Source organism: Ixodes scapularis, unplaced genomic scaffold (assembly GCF_016920785.2).
Source record: "Ixodes scapularis isolate PalLabHiFi unplaced genomic scaffold, ASM1692078v2 PGA_scaffold2__306_contigs__length_199485367, whole genome shotgun sequence".
Classification (NCBI taxonomy): domain Eukaryota; kingdom Metazoa; phylum Arthropoda; class Arachnida; order Ixodida; family Ixodidae; genus Ixodes; species Ixodes scapularis.
Window position 1 is genome coordinate 138,678,454 of NW_024609857.1, and position 21,121 is coordinate 138,699,574.

At 47.1% G+C, this 21,121-nt stretch overlaps 1 protein-coding gene across 1 annotated transcript in view; it reads right to left on the minus strand.

Annotated features, from left to right (window-relative positions):
• Positions 1-8,982, minus strand: part of LOC8029826 (stimulator of interferon genes protein) — a 55,883-nt gene extending 46,901 nt beyond the window's left edge. The window contains exons 1-2 of the mRNA XM_029978015.3: positions 8,689-8,982; positions 1,038-1,241 (exon numbers count right to left, since the gene is read on the minus strand). Of these exons, the coding sequence (XP_029833875.2) occupies positions 1,038-1,241; positions 8,689-8,704 (220 nt within the window). The 5' untranslated portion in view covers positions 8,705-8,982. The remainder of the gene's footprint in view (positions 1-1,037; positions 1,242-8,688) is intronic.
• Between the last annotated feature and the right edge of the window lie 12,139 nt (positions 8,983-21,121).

The following is a 21,121-nucleotide window of genomic DNA, read 5'->3' on the forward strand; positions in this document are numbered from 1 at the left end:
TTGCTTGAAAAAGTCACCATTAGTTTTCCAATTACTTCAGCTTTCGATACAGGGCTTTCATACTGTTCTTTTGTGGATTAGAATCACTGGACCACAAACTACTCATCCCAGTACCCGTGGAACGCCAACCGCTAATCTTGCACGTTACAAAGCTCTTGTGTTTTTTGTCCCACCTCAGCTTCAAAATTAAATAGTTTTGGTTACCTTAAAGGGATACTGAACTGAAATTGGGAGTTTGCAAAATAAGGGATGCTACAAACTCCAAAACATCACTCATACATCAATATCTCAAACGGATAGCCGTATTTTTAAAAAAGAAGGGCACAATCAAGCGGTCCTTCTGTAAAATTTGAGAATGAGGGAGAGGTGGCCTTGCTTCTCTCCTCCTCGCTTTGGTTGACCAGATTGACGGGACCTAGCGGAGAGGAGAGTGAATGAGAATCATGACGCGACTTTTCTCGTCGGCCTGGTTGGCCGTTTTCAATACAACGATCCGTTAGAGATAATGCTATATGAGTGATGTTTTTGGGTTTTGCAGCGTCTCACCTATCGGTCCAGCCTTGTTTTGTGAGCTCGAAATTTCAGTACAGTACCCCTTAAGGGCACAAGAGTGTAGAGGTGCTCCGAGGAGAATTTCAATTTCCCTAAACGGGGAGGGGTGGACCGTTTGAAAAGTTAATGAAGAGTTAATAGATTAACCATCAAACTTCACACGGAAGGGCTCTTGTAGAGAACTCGAACTTCGGAATCTTTGCTCGAAACCCAACAGACCATTTCAAGAGCATTTTCTTGCGAGGTGTGGAAAAGTAACCCAGTGTGGATTAATTCTTTTATTTCTTTTTTTTTTTAATGGTAATTTCTTAGGTTTTTCTGCATTTATAACTGCAACAACTTCTCTCACTCTTCTCATCATCATGCGGTAGACACTGCAGGAGCAAGGAGCAGCAAATGGGAGGCTTCCATAATTTGTTATGCACTTCAGCCCTATGGGATTTCTGCAAAATGCCCATTAAACTGCGCAGCAAAGCATTTCTCACCAGTGTCCTGTATCTGCTTGAAGACCAAGCAGACGGCTATCCCGACGGACACAAGGAGGCAGAAGAGGCCAAAGGGCAGCCTTCCGCTCCTCCTCTGCAGCACCGGGCCAAAGCCATTGTTTTCGCCGGCCGTCAAGGTGCACGGCGGGAGCAAGCTCGATGGCGAGGCTCCGCTCTGCTCAGGATCCGCAAGGAGTGGGGCTCCTGGAGGCGAGACAAGGAACGGTGACCTCGAGCACCCTCTTGGGGGCCCTCCCAAACAGGAAAAATTACCGGCATGAAATGCAGTATTAAGGGAGCGATCGTCTAAATTTGGTTAAAAGACATTAGACAGTTGAACATACTGTCTATGTCACACCACATTGTACTATCACCTGACACTGGCACTTCACACAGTGACGTCATCGTGTCGAGCCGCGGTGTCACCCAATGCTAAGATGGCGCAGGCCTGATGTCATGAGACCCAACGTCACATGACGTCGAGTCGTGCGACATCAATTCCCCTCCAAATTTAGTGGGAAAGTGCACGGATGGAGGAATTTCTGAGATTGGGAGGCTACATTAAAAAGCATTTCATGATCTAATAAATGAAGAACGCAATTTATATGCATGAAGCTTTTTATTAGCAAAGATTTTCCACTAAGAGGCACAAAGCAAGATGAGAAAGCAATCTGCAGTGAAAAACACGTGCAGGTTCAGATATGTAATTCTTGCATTCCAGACCTGATTGAGAAACAAATTTCTTCAGTGTGCTGACCTCGCAAACTTCATCTCCTATCTACTTATTTACCAGGGTGTCGAACCGGAACCGAACCGAAAAACGGAACCGAACTGGTATTTTTTCCGGAACTGAACCCGAACCGTTATATTGTTATTGCGATGAACCCGAACCGGAAAAAAAATAACGGTTACCGGCTCATGTCAAAACGGTTCAGCCACGCGCTGTTGACAATGAAGTGCTATCAATGCCCTTTGTTTTTTAAGTGCCGTCAACTGACACACACCTCGCTTACATATTTTTATTCTCCACTCAGTCTTAGGAATATAAACGCTACATCCATGAATCTTGACAAACGCTGCATCCATGAATCTTGGCATAGGAAGCAGTATTGCGTTGGTCGCGGCTTGCACGGAAAAAAAAAAATTGGAAAGCTGTGCAAAAAAAAAAAAAAAAAAATCGCGTCACGGGATTTTATTTTTCTACAATCTCGTAAATCCTAAATGCTGCTGTGCGCTCATTTCATAACACGTTTCTAGAACACGCGAGTTCTTGAAGCTTGCTTCCATCGGAATGAAAGAAAAGGCTGTGGAGTTTGATAATATTGCATCCGGTTTCGTATAGGCACTTAGAAGCGAACATATTTGTGAGACAGCGAACTCTTCTATTTTAATATTTATCCTATTACGTCCTTCTGGCGTTGCGTTCGGTGAAGTGTTTTTCATATTCCGTATCTTGTTTAATGAAACCTTCTTTAAGGGTCCAATTTGAGTTACCGAAGGCTAGTTCAAATAAAGAAAGCTGTATTTTCTCCCCACTGTTCCTTCAATTGCTTACACGCCGAGGTGGCGGGATAGTTAGCGAGTTCTACTTGTAAGTGGGTTTGTAAGGAGGTCGCGGATTTTACAGCTACTGCGTCGGACCCAATTAGATGAAGTCCGAATGCGTAAACGTCGGTAAGGTAACCTTTGAGTGCACATAAAGAAACCCTGAGCCTTACACTACGATGTATCCCATTTCGTATGTGCTGATTTCAGATATTTTATTTGTAATTTATTTTGATGTTGCAATTTGTCATTTATAATTTCCGAACCGGTTCAGCGCCGCGAACCGGTTCGCGGATCGAATTAATGGAACCGGAACTGAACCGGAACAAAATAAATTTACCTGAACCTGAACCGTAACCGAACCCGTATTTTTTTCGGTTCGGCACACTGTTATTTACAATGCATATTTTTGGTCCACAACTGTACCTCCCACATATTATAAAGCTGCACTTCAAGCATTAAAGACAGTGGCATCAGAACAGGAGTCGGTGGCACCACGGTTCCCTCGAACCGAATGCACGTCACAGAGTTTGGGGGTCATGGCATTCTACGTTGGTGAAATTCAGTGGATTCACTGTTCCAACTGACAGAACATTACCTCGATGTTGCGAAGAGCTCATTTTCGCAAACTTTGCAGCTCGTAAAATATAATGAAAACACTGATCTCATGAATATATCACCTCACGAATTGGGATACGTGTCATATAACCCGATTGTGGAATTTTATGCCCGCAGGACATTTTCGAAACCCACGCTTCGTAAAATTAGCGATACACTGAGCCCTCATAAATAAATTCGTTTACAGTATATGTGTCTATGGCACTGCTGCAGCCCACCATCTTTTCTTAGCTGCTTTCTTCCTTCGGCTACTTCTTTGCCCACTCTTTCGACCATTGGGACCCCCTTTCGATGCACCTTTGATGATTAGGCATTAAAGTTGCGCAAAAATAATATTTGCACAATGACCCATGCCAGTTTTTCCATTTTATATTTTGACATTACAACTGTCACATATATCGTAGGCTAACGTGTCAGCGGAACGTTCCACTGGTCACGTTGCCATGGTTACCTCGAAGAGCATTGCCATATTGGCTGTCATCATCAAACTCATCAGTAAAGACGGGCTTTTGGCCTACACTCCATTTTCACTCATTCGATACCAAAGTGAAAGATGAGGAAAATTACAAATAAATCCGTCTGTGTACTCGTGTTGATAAGAATTACAACATACTTCACCCAATGAAGGATGTCTGAAAGGAGGAAACACTATTTGACGCCACCACCGGTCTGCGCCAGAGTGAGATCCTGGCCACTTAACCTTATAGGTACATTTTTCTCTTCCCTTCGCCAAAAGGCGAAGTCCATCTCCAAATGGAAACAAATATCCTGGGATAGCTGTTCGGATAAAAGACCAGTATAGCGCGAGCCTTATTTTGAAAGTCGTTTTAGTCAGGGGGGCACCAGTACATTTGTGTTACTAGTTGAGACATTAAAGATTCTACAGTGTCATCATAGCTTTTTTTAAAAGGACAGCACTGTGTGAGAGGTCGCCCCTCGGCCAAACCGCTCAATTCTCGTATTTATTCTCCGCGTGCTACGGTTCTCACAAAGGCCCCGAGTTCGTTCTCGCAGCGGGAGTCCGGTACAAGAAATAACATAGCAACAGGTGGAAAAGCAGTCAGCAGCAGTATACAAGAAAGTACTGCTGACCGCTATCCATATTAGACAATCCCAGGACATGCGGCGATGTGGCAAAGGCGCACGCTTCTTGGCAGAAATTTTAATCAGATTTGATGACTTCTACTTCCGTCCTGGATCTCTGGATTGAATCGATGAAGGCAATGAGCACACCTCCCTGTTCAGCCAACCTAGCCAGATGCTCTGAGCAGGTCTTTCACATTGGTGGAGACTGTAACTGAGGAACTCTGGTTTGGGACATTAATTTCTCACACCTCTTTGCATATAACAACATCGATGGTAATCGCTGCTTCCACTGCACCACCCAGGTTCGATGCCTCATTTGGACAGCTTCCAGCCAAAGTGTTGCAAGCGTCAGTCCCCTTGAGTGTCTAATTGGGCATGCTGCACAGGAGAGCAACTCCAGACAAAAACTTCTGGTGTCGCTCTCCTGCTGAACCTGTACCGAAAACGCTGGACCGTAATAATACAGGAATCAACTCCATTCTGAAAGCGGCTGTGGTTCTCCTAAGAAACATTGCTCCCATCTTATTTTTCTTAACACTCAGCACTTGGCACTAACTAATCAGACATTTTTTTTGTTTATTATTGTGATGCAGAAAAAAAGAAAAGGAAGGAAACAAACACGCGACAAATTGAGACCTTCTCTTGTCGTACCAAGATGCCAAATCAATGCAGCGGGCGTCGACGAGCCTCCACAAAGGCCTATGCTGGGGAGAAGGACAGAGTAGCACCTAAAGTGGCAATAAACTGTCCTGCTGTGGCAATGATGAAGGGAAGCAAACACAATGAGCGGATACAAAACCCGAAGGTCGGTTATGGCGGCACCCATGCACAGCTGCCTGAAAGCGTCTATACATAGAGTTATTATAATGTACGCTAGAGGTTCAACTGGCGCTTGTGTCTATGCGACTTACATGACGCAAATTGAAGCAGACAGCAACCAGTCTGCTTTTGCGGTGCTCCTGTGCATTCCTAAGGGAAAACGCTTGTGCATTTTGTCTCCTTGCCGGAAAATAACACGGAATGCTTTGGTTAATTGGGTCGTACTGAATAGTATCCCAGGCGAAAATTTCTAACTGGGACCAGTTGGCACCTCAACTGATTTCAACTGGGACTAACTGGTCCCAACTGGGAATCAACTGGGACTAACTGGTCCCAACTGGGAATCAACTGGGACCAATAGGAGTCCAACTGGGGCCAGCTGTGGGGTCAACTGGTTTGAACCATTCCCAGTTGGGAGTCAACTGGTTTGAACCATTCCCAGTTGGGAGTCAACTGGTTTGACTCCCAGTTGGGAATGGAGTGCACTGGAACCAGTTAGGAAAGTAACTGGTTGGAGCGATTCCCAGTCGGACTTCAAATGCCTTTCCCGTTCCCAGTTCACACTGGGCAACAATTTGGACAAGTTGGGGGTGTATTGACCTATGCTAATGAAGAAAACTAAAAACACAAAAATTTTTTGATTTATACAAATAGGGAATTTTAATTACTGGGGTACATTTATATATTTATAAAAATAATATAAAAATTTTAATTAACTAAATAATTTTTTAATTGGAAAATATAATTAGTGACAAAATATGTTCACCTAAATGAACATTTAGTGAATTATTAAAATATATTAAAACATTTATTTAAATACCTACAGTATTTTTTTTTTTCTTTTAATAAATAAATTTATCTTTTGACTAATCAGAGCTAGCCGGCCGCCGTGGCACGCGGGTGCGGATTAGTGGTACGCGCTGTCGACAGATGGCGCTGCCTATGCTGACGCCGGAGTCGGACGGACGCGGTAGAGAAGGGTCGCCATCGCCCAAGTTGGCGTCGTTATGAAAATGTCAAAACTACAGCTGCGCTTCTTTGGACCTAACTGTACACGCACCACGGTGGCGGCGGTGAACTTCGAGGATGGAAAGATGCAGTTCAGCGATCGGAGGGCACCCAGGAAAGACCGGACGGAAGAGAACACGCCGCGGAGAGCACAATGGAGAAAATGGCGGGAGGTCTACCTCGAAAATGTTCGACTGTTGTGACAGAGATTGCAAGGTGGGAGCGCTACCGCATCTTATCTGGACTTCACCTGCGCAACGCAGGATCACGGGTGAGCACCTTTCTTCACGCGATGGGAAGAAAAGCTGAGGACGTCTTCACTAACAGACGCCAGCGGCCAATCTTCCTTCATCTCATGAATACCACCTCTGAAAAAGCGATTCAACCGTCGCAAGCAAGTGGCTAAACCCGGAGCGTGTACGTCACCAAACCTATTTAGTTTCATTCTCTAAGTTTTTGACAATAAAGTATTGTCAACCTTCCATTTTGTGCCATGTTTCATTGTTGCTGGAGTTGGTATATCAACTCCAACTGGGACCAGTTGTAACTGGGACCAATTCCAGCTGGGACCAACTCCAACTGGGACCAGTTGCAACTGGGAATTGTTCCATAAATTAGTTGCAACTGGGACCAACTGGTCCCAGTTGAACGACTCCAACTGGGACCAGTTGCAACTGGGAATTGTTCCATAAACCAGTTGCAACTGGGACCAACTGGTCCCAGTTGAAAATTTTCGCCTGGGATGTACTTTGATTAACATTGTAAGTGTGTAATTGCTTTAGTTAGCGCATTGTTCTTCATCGGTGAACAATGTTTAACTTCGCTACATTTCAGTCCCAAACGTCTGTTCTGCAGCAGGTGTGTAAAAACAAGCGACAATTCAAAACAAAATAACAATCGAAAGGAATGTAGAGTGCATGTGTTCATGGCCCACGAGCATTCCGGCGACGATTATATATTGATAATATGCCAGTCCTGTCACTATATGAAAATGACCCCATCGTGCATGAGCGGATAAAAACATTCAAATAAAGAATAAAATATGTGGGCTATGAAAGGTGTCTCTTCGTATTGTTTTCTCTGCCGGGCAGCTTTTATCGGGCAGTTGTTCTCAAAGATTTCGAGCATGCGGGTGATGTTTTCAACGCAGAACAAACATATCTTCGCACATGTGCACGAGCAGAAAGAACATGCAAAGCGGTACTTACTTATTTAAAATCGGAATATATTATGTGGCCTTAATCTATTTTGATCTTATATGCACGGGTAGTTACTGATCCAGCGTTACTGCGTAGTTCTTTCCGTCTCCCTTAATTTCCAGATGTCCTTCGTTCGTTTGGCACGTATATCCCTCATGCTTAAAAGTTCCGACGACGTGTTCGCACTAGCAGTGTCTGACAGTGGACATAAATACATGTACGGAGCCGTTAGAGTACCGTTTTTAATGCGATGAATTTGAAAGATAAACGCCGTAACTGACCGATCATTTCATCGGCCTGACTGAGAAATGTTACAAGCTACCCACTAAGTACGAATTATTCAGGATATCTGCTCTTAGGCCCGCTTCAGACGGGGCAACTTTTCCAGCAATTTTGAGGTTGCTGGCAGGTTGTTCCCTAGCTTTCCCTAGATCGACGCGAATTGCTGAGATCGGGTCCGGCTCGAACAAGCGAGCAACTCGGAGCAATTCGAAAACGATTGAAGCGACCGCAGCCAATCAGAAACGTGATATTTTCACGTGACACCGCTGTGGTGGTGATGATGACAGCTAAAGACTCAGTTCTGGTTTGAAATGGATCGTTTTCGGAAATAAACAGTTTCACAAAAACTAAATAGTATTCTCAACGCTGTTCAAAGATATAAGTACGCGTTTTTAGCGCGTAGCTGGGCGTCTAAATAGTGAAAGAAACGTCAAATTTAATGATGATGATGGCAAGTCGGAGCAATTCGGTTGCTGCGTGTGAACGCGGGCGGCCCGAGTTGCTGGTGTTGCGACGTCAAGTTGCTGGGTGAAATTGCTCCGTCTGAAGCGGGCCTTATCGAGAGCAGGGAGAAAATGCACTCACTCTTTCCCATAGAAATGCATTTTACCGGAAGTCAGTTTCGGACTGGTTGCTGTCTGCTTCAATTTGCGTCAGCACACTAGCGCCACTTGAACATCTAGCGTACATTATAATAACTCTATGCGTCTATACGCGCCAAGCACTTTGGGAGTTGCCATATTAATTGCTTGTGTTTACAAATCCAGATGAGCAGGAAGCGAACGGCACGCGTCTGTTCGTCGCTTCGAAAAAGGTCCAAAGCATGCGCACTAGGCACGAACGCCGACATATGACACCGGTCAAAAGACGCGTCCACACGAAATCATACCCGCCGGTGGAAAGAAAGCAGAGCTCCCGTGCACGAGCTCGAGTGGTAGAATAGGCGAACCTGCACGAGCCGAAATAGATGAAACAAGAAGCAACCCATGGACTCCAAGCTCGGAGGCCCGTAACGTCGCTTGTTTCCTCTCCCCTTCTTTTTGCACGTCTTATCTCTCACGCCTTTAATTTACGGGTACCGAATGTCAACTTGCCTTGGCCGTCTCCCATTGTAACGAACGACGTTGGGGAAACTCCACGACTCTGCCGCTAACCGCGACAGATCTTGTCGTCAGCGTTGTCAAGTTCGTGTTTCGCACGTTTTGGGGGCGAAAACGCGAGCGTCGGGGTCACAGTGGTCGGGGTCATCGCACGTGCCCTCGTCCCAGCTTCCTGCGCATTTGGAATAACACGGCGAAAGGCGAAAGTGAAACCGGTGAAACTGTAGTCGCTGTAGTAGTGTGGTCGGTGTGGTCGGGTCAGTAGTGTCGGTAGTGTGCTGTTTACTTTTTTTTTTTTTTGGGGGGGGGGGGGGGGGGGGGGGGCGAAGTCTCTAGGACGTGGCCTAAAAGTCGCCAGCTTTAGCGAAAATATGGTAAGTGGTGATGATGATGGTAACTTTCTTGGACTTTGTCTTTAGTTTTTGATTAAATAAAAACATCTGGTGGTATTTTTTTTAAGTGTTTCTTTAAATTACCATTTGCGCGACGAGACGAATGAACAGGCGCCTTGAGTCGGATGCACACTGTAGAGCTATCGAATATCCAACACAAATCAATCCAAATTTAGTTTTGGCGGCTAGTGGTTAGTGATGTGAGCAGTTTGTGCGTGTTCAGTGTCTCTAGTGCGTGTGGCATGCGCTTTGTTATTGCCAAGTTGTCGCTGATGTTTGTTTAGGCATTTTAACCCAATGTCAAACATTTATAAGAAATGGAATGTGAACAACACGGCGCATGGAGGACACGGACACATGGCGGACGGCGTTGGGGGCATGGAACAGCATGGTATTGTGACTTCGTGTTTGAACTTGTGAAGTTTATTTTTGCGTTTTATGACAAGAAAGATTAACGCTTGTCCTTTGTCCCCCTTCTCCAGGGTTTATTATTGTTATGATAATATAATTATTTGCTCCCCCAATATGCTGGTGGCAGCAGAAAGACCGAAAATCCGAGCCACAGTCCTGAATGGACCTTTTCCGAGAAGCGTTCTGCGCACGCGCGAGCGCCCGATGCCAAGCGGTGGAAGTCGGCACGAAAAATCGAGGAAATTCGGAATGAGGCTGTAGATCGACGAGTAGAACACGTAATTGCAGCATATATATAATTGTGTTACACAGAAAAAGAAAGTGGACGGAACGAAAAACAACGTTTGGGTGGACGCTACGGATTTCCCTCTTTAAAGTCGCGTTGGACTCGCGACGCAGCTCAGAGTGCGGAGCAAGTGGTAGCTTAGCTCCCATTATTGATTGGTAGCGCAGGTAGGTCACTTCCTCGATTTTTAGTTTGTGCAGCCACCGCCTGGTGCCGTCGGTATTTGGAAAAGGTCCATTGCTTTGTCTTGCTGCGTCTACAATGCCGTCCGACGGCACTCCACTCGCGCCTTCAAATGCCGTCGGAAAGAGCGTCGGACGGCAGTGCATCACTGAAGAGCTCGTTAACCCCCCCCCCCCCACCCCCTCCCTCTCTCCTTCCCTCCCTCCCTCCCTTCCTTCGCGGCGACAGTATGCGGCTGCTAATTACAGAACTAGTAACCCACTTGGCCCCGTTGTACACGCCGCTTTGCGGCGTCCAGCCGCAACCCAAGCCAGCCGAGTGCAGCTGTTGCCTCCACCGTGGTAAGGAAAAACTAGCGCCACAAGTCGCAAGTGGCAGAAAGTATGGCGTGAGACTGAAAAAAGTAAATCAGTCAGTCAGTCAAATGGGCCAAAACTTTTTTAAAACAGGGCGGTAAAACAGTAAATCGTCTTCAATTTGCCTCCAGGATCACATATATCGAGATTATTTTTAAATTTGGTGCACGGAGGGTGCAGAAATTAATTTTTAAAGTACCGCTAATATGACGTCATGCCCCTCCTTCCTGGGGCGTGACGTCATATTAGTAGTTTTCGGAGACTCTGCTCTCGCGCATCTTCAGCGCCTGTCGAAGCTGTGCACGCGCACTCTTGCTATTCTCAAAGAGGTCAGAGAGAGACGTCACGACTGGTGCCAGTGCAGAAAAATATACCTCGCAAGCTTGCAATTGCACACACTGCTCACACGAGAAACTTTTGGATCTTTAGGATTTTTTTGGGCTTGGTGGCCCAAAAGATCCTAGTACGACGTCACGACTGGTTGGAGGTTTTTTGTGTTTTCTGGCGTTTAGTAACAACTTCAAAGGAAACAAAAGTGATATTATGATTCACGTGATAAAAATACGCCAGAAGTTACCTCTAACTCATTTTTTTCAACGAGTGTTTCAACTTCCTTTTAAAGCCTTCAAGGGGCACTACATAAGGAGCGCCGGGTGCAATACACAAAAACACATACATATGGAACATTATATGAAAATAAACGACAAAGGGAGAAAAAATGGAACAAAACATTCTTGGCCTGGCCCTTCCTGGTACGGCGCCTGCCACACAAAAAATGGTTTTAGTTACATATTTACTATGGATGACACTGCATTTCTAAAAAGATATGGGTTTCTGATGTGAACTATGTTGTCCAGCGGATCGTTCCATTCTAATAGGGCAATCGGAAGAAATGTGAACGTCCTCTGGAGAAGATGATTACACATATGAGGAGTTGTTAGCCAGCTGTTTTTTTTTTTTCCCTATCCTTTCAACATGTGTTTCTGTAAGTTCAAGCTCACCTATCACCAGTATGTACCAACTGGTTCAACTCAAGCCTGTAACCAAGTTTCTTTCTTGGAGCCAGGTTTTCCCCACAAGATTAAAAATTTCCCACGATTTCGTCACATACTGAATTCTAGTCTGCACACCTGTAGTTTATTTGTGAACACATGGAATCCAGAAAAGGGGACGTTTGTTGCATGAGGTGTCCATTGTTTGTCGTGCAAAAACCCAGCACCCGGTTAACTTTCACTTTTAGCCTGTTAGATCAGGCTTTTTTTTCCTGTAATGTACTGTACAATCGAATGGCAGAAAGCAGATGGTCAGAGGGGAACTCTGGCGGCTTTTGAGGTCCCCAAGTTAGGCTATTGTTTTGGAATACCCTGACTTTATACTCTTGCCGTTCTACTTTTTGTCATCTCTAAATTCACAATAGCTATTAAGAAAACGGAAATTAAAGACGACGTCAGAGCCAACTTAAGTTAAAGTTTCCCCACACTTTCCCCTGGCACAATGTCACATGTTGTGTAAAATTCGCAGGTTGAGCAGCCAGTCTACAAAACAGAGTATGTCACACTTTTTTTTTTTTTCGTTCTGATGGAGCGAGTTTTTATGGCATTCGTTTTGCACTATCAAACTTCTCGTGAACTTCGTGAACAGGTTATACTGTCCAAATTGCAAGATCTGTCATAACTATTTCAGTGTTGGCAGTAGAGCTCTTCGCTTAAAAAAAACTGTGAGGACCAATCTTAAAAATTGAATAACTTTGCAAACAGTTTATTTGGACCCATTATTTAGGTTACTAATTCAGCCATGTCAATTTGGTATGTTGAACAGGGTGTCTAGCGACCATGAAAACCGGGAATTGTCAGGGAAATTTTAATCACCGGGAACAATCAGGGAATTGTCAGGGATATCCTAGAAAAGCGAGCTCTGTCAGGGAAAATGAGCTGTGAACGCCATTGAGTTTCCTGAGCAGAAAAATGGGCAATGAATTCTGCTTAGAGCATAGCGCGGGCTCTGCTCACCCGATGTAGGGTACGCTACCCGATGCAAAGGGAAGAGCCGACAAATCCAGTCCAAGCCTTGGATGGATTGAATTTGATTGAGGGCGCGACACTAGGCTAGATTCAGTTAGAGCTACTAGATTTAGTAACAAATGGGAAAGTCGCAGACCCCAATTTAATCCAAGCCTTAAGCCGAAAGTGTGCATCTGGCGGCCATGCAGCCATGCAGCCATGCAGCCACGCTACTATTCGGTTATTGACGTGTGTGGTTGAGCGTCGTGTTTTCATAGTGTTTCTGGGAGTGGCCTCTTCGTTGACGATGTCAGCTGCCAGAAAGTGCTCGTTTAATCCGTACTGGGCAAACCCGAATATTTCAGAATATGCAAGTTGGATGAAGCCTGTGCAAAATGATCTTCACAGTGCTCAATGCTCAATGCCTTGTGTTGTAATGGTGTCATATACTAAACCACCTCTACAGTGGTCAGGGAATTTCACCTGAAATTGTCAGGGAAAACCTAAAAAAGTCAGGGAATTTTAAAATAATAATTTGCTAGACAGCCTGGTGGAACCAATATTTTAGCAAGTCTGCGAGCATCAAAATTTCATTCTTTAAGACAAATATCTTTGCCTATATTTTTTTTTTTTTGGTTCTCTCTTATGTTTGATGTTGTAGTTCCAAAGTAGCTGTTGGTTTGTTATGAAGTTTACACCAGTACTGTTTCAAAACGCTGCAGTTTTTTTGTTTTTACGGTATCTATTGTTTTCTTTTGCAGGAAGGATTGTCTTTGACGGTGGTGCATGTCCAAGACATTCACGTTTTTGTAGTGCCACACAACTGCAAGGCAAGCACGTCTCACTGGAATGCTTCTGACAGTAGTAAGTGATCGTCTGAGATTTGCTTTTCTCGCGGGTTCCCCTCTGGATGGTGATGCATTTTATTTCTCGTGCCCATACCTGAAGGGGAATGCGGGCTCTTCAAAACTCGAAGAGGATGGAAAATGGCCTAGAGGCCCAACTTTGTTTTGCCGATACAGGTGCAAGTGACTGTGGTTTGGTAATGCGGCTTTACCACATAATGAAACAGACGTGCACCACATTATCCATGTTTACACTAGAGACTGAGAGCACGAACGGAATGCCTTCGAAGACTCCAACAGTGCCTGCGCTAGGGCTAGAACACCTGCCTCTTATGCGGGGCCCCTCCGTTCGATCGGCAAGGGACACAAGGGACCGAAGGCTTAAGTATCGTTGGGGGAGGGCGACTCGTCACGGGACTTGCATTGGCGACGGATGCCATGGTGTGTGTGTGCGAGTGATATAGCCATGTAACCAGTTTAACCACCTTTAGTTCAATGCTAGTATGTATGTATATTAAACACTTACCATTATACTACTTGCGCCTCTCCTCTAGGGAGCAGAAAGTTTAACGCTTTCAAATCACAGGGATGGAACTGCTGCGCCAATTGCTCCATTGTGTGCCTATTGACTTTTCATGCGCCACACTGATACAAAAGTATAAATAAGAATGAAATTGTGCCAAGGTGCGCCCAAACTGAAATTATAAACGATCCTCGTCGAAGTTAGTCGTTTCGCAGTTTCTGTTGGCGACATCGACATCAGAACTTACGGCCCAAAGGGAACGCCAGTGGATTCGATTCCGAATCCCAAGCTCTGTATTTAAAAGTCGCTGCCTTAGTGGTCGCTGCTATAGTTAGACTTTGTTTTAGCTTATAACAGTTGCTACAGCATTTCTCATTGCGATGCTTCTGCTATCAGGGGCCCTAAACTCGTCAAACACAAAGCTGGAGCCGAAAGTTCGCAAAGTGCGCTGATTGGACGTTGGCAACAAAAACGTGAAGTCATCATCATGACTAGAGTCACTGTATGGGTTCCCAAAGTAACGAAACTTCGAAGGTTCGATTTAGAACCGCGGCGTGGCGCTGAAACCGAAACCATGGCGCCGCCATCTTGGGTCTACGCGTCGACAGGGGTAATAAGGCGATCATGCATTGGAGCATGTTGAAAGAGCTTTATTTAAACTGGTCGATAGGCTACACTAAAGCTTCTGTGGTGGTGTGAGTAGCTTCCGTAGATAATTAACATTACATTACATAATTTGCTCTCTGATCCTTTTTTACTTGGTTGCGATGACAAGTCCAGCGCCAAGAATCGTAGGGACTGCACTCTTTTTGAGGAGCTTTCTTCCATCGGCTCTGTGCGTTTCGAATTGAGACTCTTTGGAGTGATCCTAAAGTCATTGTAATAAAAAGACGCAGCATGTTGAGGCAGTCTGAACAGAAAACACTGCAATCTAAATGCTATTCAGAAGCATTTCATGAAGCTACGAAAGTAGCAGAGAATATAAACTGCATGAAAGCAATTTTTCCCAGAGTCAGAAGGACCCGCTTTCGCTCGGTACGTCATTCCAAGAGGCAACCGCATGCACGCAACCTTTGATGGATTAGCTAAGTTTGCTACACATCTAAAATTGAGCGACGCGATATGCGACAGCGAGAGACCTGACCCAACACTGCTTAACCCATCACTTACCAAATCGCGAGAGCATCGCTCGTGCGAAGCCGAACACAGTTGACACTTGTTCAACTGCAAGGCAACGAGCGATACACAGAATGAACCAGCTGTAATCGGCACTCGCCTCACAAAGCTTGCTTGTTGCAGTGGGCTCGAAAGCTTTCCGTTTTACTATGGCCAGCCAAGCTTTCTTCATCCGTCTTGCAGTTGCGTTCTTTCCAAACGGGATCCGGAAGAGTCTCTTTTCATCCTTTGACCTGCTGCTGCACCCAAAAGCGCAACAAGCAGGCATTGTTGCGCTTTTGACGTCGGTAATCGCGAAATGCGCGCTCGATGAGCAGTTGTTTGCTGGACCCAAGATGGTGGCGATTAGAGCCGCTTGAAGTGCTAATGAAGGTGAGTCTAGCGGTGCTTGTGTCACGTCATCGCTACTCTAGTCATGACTGTCCAATCGGTGTGCTCCCTCAACTTCGGCAACACCTTTGTGTTTTCCCCCTTCTGATTTGCTTCTCTTTGCTCAATTTTGTTTGCAACTTGAGCCTTTGGTATTTTCTTTCTTTCCTACTTTTTTTTTGGTGAAAGGAGCAGGCTAGAAGACGAATATTTGCGCGTTTTGGAAAGTCTTCCCGGGGGGAAAAAGTTCGATATAGCCTATAAATTGTTTGTTATACAAAGTACTCTTTACATGCATTTTTATTTAAATTTTTTGTGAGTTGGATATCCACAATAATTCGCTGTACGGGGGTTTGTTCTAAACGGGTTTCACTGTACTGCATCTAAAACTTGTGGCATTCGACTTCTGCTGCCGCCGCAGTTGATTGACCAGACAACTTGTTCCATGGACTTAGGCAGAGTTTATTACCATGACTGGCTGACAGGAGCCCAGACAATCGAAACAGTGCCCATGGCCCGTCTCAACCATCCTATTTCTAGGCAATAACGGGAACCGCCCCCCCTTTAGTTTTGGCACTTGCTGCTGTGTGGCGGGCCAAGCGCCCCACACCTCCCCCTCCCCTTAGAGGTCGAGGTCCAGGATGGCCTCTTTGTGGTCCGGGTTGCGGAGCGAATCCGGGCGTGCTAGGCGGAGGACTTGGATGGTTTCGGCGACCTCCAAAGGGGGGGGGGGGGGGGGGGCCACTGGAGGAGCCGCAGGAGGTGGCACAGCACGGCGGGCCTAGTCCACGGCCACGCGGGCCTGGTGCAGGGTGCCCGCCAGGTGTGTGAGGCGGTGGATCTCCGGAACCCCGCAGACGGGGCGCAGGAGGCGGCACTTCGCCTCGTTGTAGACGGTCACGGGTTCTTGTGGGTGGCGGTCCTCTAGGGTGTTGTCCCGGGAGGGCTCAAGGACAATTTGCTTATCTCTTCCGGTGGCTCGTGTTACTCCGGAAGAGATAAGCAAATTCAGAAAGACTTGTGGAATGCTGAAACATAATTTTCATCACTCTTGCAGCTAGACCCTATTTACGACGCACATCAATGAAGGCGAAAGCTGTAGCTTAAAACTTTGCCAGCTGCTCCTTCTTCAAGAGGCCACTTTTGCCTCATATAAAAAAGGCACATCAATCTAGAATATACCTTCTGCTAAATTACCGTGGCATCGAGGAGAATGCTGGGTTTGTAGTTTAACACACTGCACCACGGGCTCGCGCCTGCAGCGGTAATTTATTTTCACAGCAAAAGTTTAAAACAGTCGACACACACAGCTTCTCAAAACCTTATTTTAGTTATTTACTTGGAATCTTTTATATATATTTTCCGCATCATCTTCGAATTGATGCCCAAAAAGCATGGGCAAAAGAAGATGAAAAAATAAAGTGGCATGGTTGAGGCCTAGAGTAGCCCACTAGGGTCAAAATGATAAATTTTCTTCTCCTCAACTGGAGGAGTAAAGAAGACGCGCTGTTCAGCCATCATCCTCATGTCTGCGTCAGAAGCTAGGAAAATGCACTATGTCTACCTTTCTTCCCCCCTTTGTGCTCAATAGAATGATGGCCTCTTTGTGAAAAGATGTGTAAACAGTATGCAGTACTTCTTAGGTGCTATTATCCAACATTACCACCAAGTCGGCCACTATTCTAATATCCACAAAACCTGTCATTGAGGCAGAAAGTGCTGGACAGCCACAAACATGTATGTCCAAATACAAAACATCCGCTCTAAATTTTGAATTTATACGAGTAGAAGAAACATTGTTTGCTTTCTATAGCGTATAAATGTTTATATAGGATTTAGGCAAACAAACACTGCAGTGTTGAATGCAATGACCTTCTGAATATTTATTTCAGTTTATTTGCTCACTCAGGAATGTTGCCTGGCAGCTTTTCGGTGCTAAGAGATAGCACGCACAGCCACTGGTGAGAGGAAAGCAGACTTCGACCCACAGAAATGCGCCAACAGAGAGAATGTTTTTTTGTTTTTCAAACAGAATTTTACATTGAAGATCCAGTTCATCTCTATGAGTGCAGTTATGCGAGCAACGACGTCCACGACATCAACCCTCAGGTCCTAAAAAGTGGCACAAATATCTTGCATCATGTGCCTTCCCCCTGGGATCAAGAGTGAAGGGTGGAACACAAAATTGCAAAAGAAATATGATTGTGCTACACTAAAAAAGAATGTGGACGGGAAGGAATACACAATGTTTTGGATGGACACCCTTCTTCAAATGATAGACACGAAAAACGGCAAGGAACAAGTAAGGGCCGTACACGTCTCAAAAATGGGGGTAGGCACATTGGTCAAGAGGGAGGGGAAGGCAAAACGGTCGTTAGAAGACGGAGTACATCTTCGCTTGTCATCTAATGCAATAAATAAGTAATAAAAAAAATATAAAGAAAAAAAAAAAGCCGAAACACGCGTGTGACACGGGGTCTTGGACTTGCCTTACGGCGTCCTTTGCGAAAACACGATACTCAAAATGGTCCCAGAAGGTCTCCGGCCACCACAACCACGACTACAACGGTTGCGATGGGAGGACGCGCTGTTTGAAATCGGTTTGAGGAAGTTTCCCACTCTGGGTGTCAGTTGACGTATGCTGTTTTTGAAGCTGTAATTGTTTTAAAAAGATAAAAAGTCTAATCAACAGCAGTAGGGACAAGTTATTGGTATTCGTTTTCAGTGTTTGTTTATTTGCATTCGAGTGTACAAACCTACCCAGTGTCGAAACCGCCTACATGGGAAGGTTGTTTGCAAACCGGTACAAACACAAGAGCTACCTCTTCCTCCCCCTTTCCCCAAGAAAAGCAAGGAAATGGGCTCTTTGAAACATCTGGTAATCCCTCTCATACCCCCCCCCAATCCCTCAAGGCAACAACCCTCCCAATGAAAAGCGGTTTGGGTCTGTATATAAGTTACCCTACTATACAACAGGATACAGGTTAAAAGCGGAAATGGCAAACTGACGTAATTAAAAAGATATAATGCAAGAGGAAAAAATGCACAAGAGCAAACGAGAAAGCCCCTAGAGAGAACAGAAAAGAGGGCAGAAAAGATATTACCGTATTTGCCGGTCTATAATTCGCACCTTGGTATAAGTCGCACCCCCCTAAAAATGGTTGTTTTCATGAAAAAGTTGGTAAACAAGTCGCACCTTTGTAGAAGTCACACTTTTTGTACAGTCGGTGCAGCTGTTGGGACGCAGCCTGGGAGAAGTGATACCATAGGCGTCCCAAACTCAACTGATCTTTTTATTTCCAAGTGCCCGTTTCCGGGCAGGTCTTCCTCCTCGGCCTCACCTCCTTTCCCCGTCTTCTCCCCCGCTCCCCACATTCCTCAGTCACCGCGGTCCGCGGGCGAGGGGAATTCTCCCGCGCGGGAAAAGGGGGGACATATCCGGTTGGCAGGCTAGGCCAGGTTCGTCGGGCAGGCATGTCCGCGCGTGGCGTGATATGATCACCACAATACTCCCTCCTTAGTGAGTGAGCGAGCGGAAGAAGGAATCACAGGTCGAGCCGCACAGGGGCCCTGATACGCCGGCTGCTGCGCGTGGTTCTCGCACTAGCTGCTGGCGGAGGTGGCACCGAAGGCAGCCTTGCGGGAGGAGGTACGGCCGCGAAGGGGGTGGACGTTGTGGTAGCCGAGCGTTCCATGTGGGCCGGTTTCACGCGGTCGAGTGACACGACATCTCGTCGGCCACGCCTGTCGATGGTCATCATCTTGTTGTTGCGGCGCAGCACCATAAATGGCCCATCGTACGGGGGCTGAAGAGGGCGCCGCGCAGCGTCGTGTCGCACGAATACGTGGGTGCACGATGTGAGGTCAGCGCTCACGTGCGCGGCTCGTGCTGTCGGCTCACGGGGAGGGGTCGCTCTGAGTTTTGCCATGAGGTCCCTTAGGCGAGACGCGTAGTCTCCGGTGGCGACGCGGGCTTCTGGTTGACTAGGGCCGAAGTACTCGCCGGGAAGGCGGAGTGTTGTCCCGTACACTAGTTCGGCTGTGCTGCAGCCGATGTCAGCTTTCACCGCGGTGCGGATGCCCAGAAGGACTAGGGGCAGTGCCTCCACCCAGGAATGTCCTTCGCTTGCCATCAGTGCTGCCTTCAGGTGGCGATGGAATCTCTCCACCATGCCGTTGCTCATTGGATGGTAGGCTGTGGTCTTGACACGCGTGGCGCCGATGAGATGAGTAAAACCGGCAAACAAGGCCGACTCAAACTGACTGCCTCTGTCCGTGGTGATGGTGGAAGGCACTCCGAAGCGAGACAGCCAGTGTTGGAGGAAGTTACGAGAGACGGTCTCGGCGGTCATGTCTGGTATGGGGATGGCTTCTGCCCAACGCGTGAAGCGGTCTACGCATGTTAGGATGTATGACTGGCCTTGACAAGGTGGTAGCGGGCCAACAATGTCGACGTGGACGTGGTCGAATCGAGCGTCCGGTGTTGGAAAGGTTGCCAAAGGTGTCACAATGTGGCGCTGCACCTTCGAACGCTGACACGAAAGGCACTCACGTGTCCACTGGCGCACATCGCGGTTGATGCCGGGCCAGATGAAACGGGACGTGACCAACTTCTGGGTTGCTCGAATTCCAGGGTGGGACAGCCTGTGCAGTGATGCGAAGATCTCGCGGCGAAGACCAGAGGGAACAAATGGGCGGGGGCTACCTGTAGAGGTGTCACAGCACACCTTCTCCTGGGCTGCCGTGAGAGGTAACCACTGCAGTGTCAGTGAGGTTGTTGTCGTTTGTAGGCGGTTTAATTCTTCATCACCGCGCTGAGCCGCCGCCAGCTTTCCGTGATCGATCCCGGCAAGGGAGCAGAGAGCGCTGACTGGGCTGCGCGAGAGTGCATCTGCGACGGCGTTGTCGACTCCCTTGACGTGGCGAATATCTGTTGTAAATTCAGAAATGTATGACATCTGACGTAGCTCACGTGCTGTGTGAGCGCCGCCATCTGAGGTGGCGGAACGCAGCGCGTAGGTGAGGGGCTTGTGGTCGGTCATGACGAAAAATTCCACGCCTTCCAAGAAATGCCGGAAGTGCCGGATTGCGGCGTAGACGGCTAGCAGCTCGCGTCCAAATGTGCTATAGCGCCGCTCCGTCGGCGTCAGCTTCCGGGAAAAGAAGGAAGTCGGCCGCCATACTCCACCGTTCAGCTGCTGCAGGACGGCGCCCACGGCCGTGTCCGAGGCGTCGACCATGACGCACTGTGGGATACCCGGCTGGGGGTATGCCAGGAGTGCGGCATCAGCCAGGCTGTCCTTGATTAGTCGAAAAGCCGTCGTCGCCTCGTCGTTCCAGTTTAGCACGCTCGCAGCACTTCCGGGGCCAGACAACAAGCTGTGCAGAGGATGGAGAACTGCTCACCACGTGGTGGTACTTTGTGAGGTCCGCGGTGATGCGCCTTGCGGCGAACTGTGACTCCACCTGGAGGAACCATAGCTCGGGGTCCGCGGTCCAAAATGGGGGCAACTTGATGTCGACGGCGGCAACCATCGGGACGTCGGAGCTGAGTTGATCATTCATTGTGCGATTGAGCGTCGCGGGTCACCAATGTTGGGACGCAGCCTGGGAGAAGTGATACCATAGGCGTCCCAAACTCAACTGATCTTTTTATTTCCAAGTGCCCGTTTCCGGGCAGGTCTTCCTCCTCGGCCTCACCTCCTTTCCCCGTCTTCTCCCCCGCTCCCCACATTCCTCAGTCACCGCGGTCCGCGGGCGAGGGGAATTCTCCCGCGCGGGAAAAGGGGGGACATATCCGGTTGGCAGGCTAGGCCAGGTTCGTCGGGCAGGCATGTCCGCGCGTGGCGTGATATGATCACCACACAGCATTGCTAATCCTGCGTT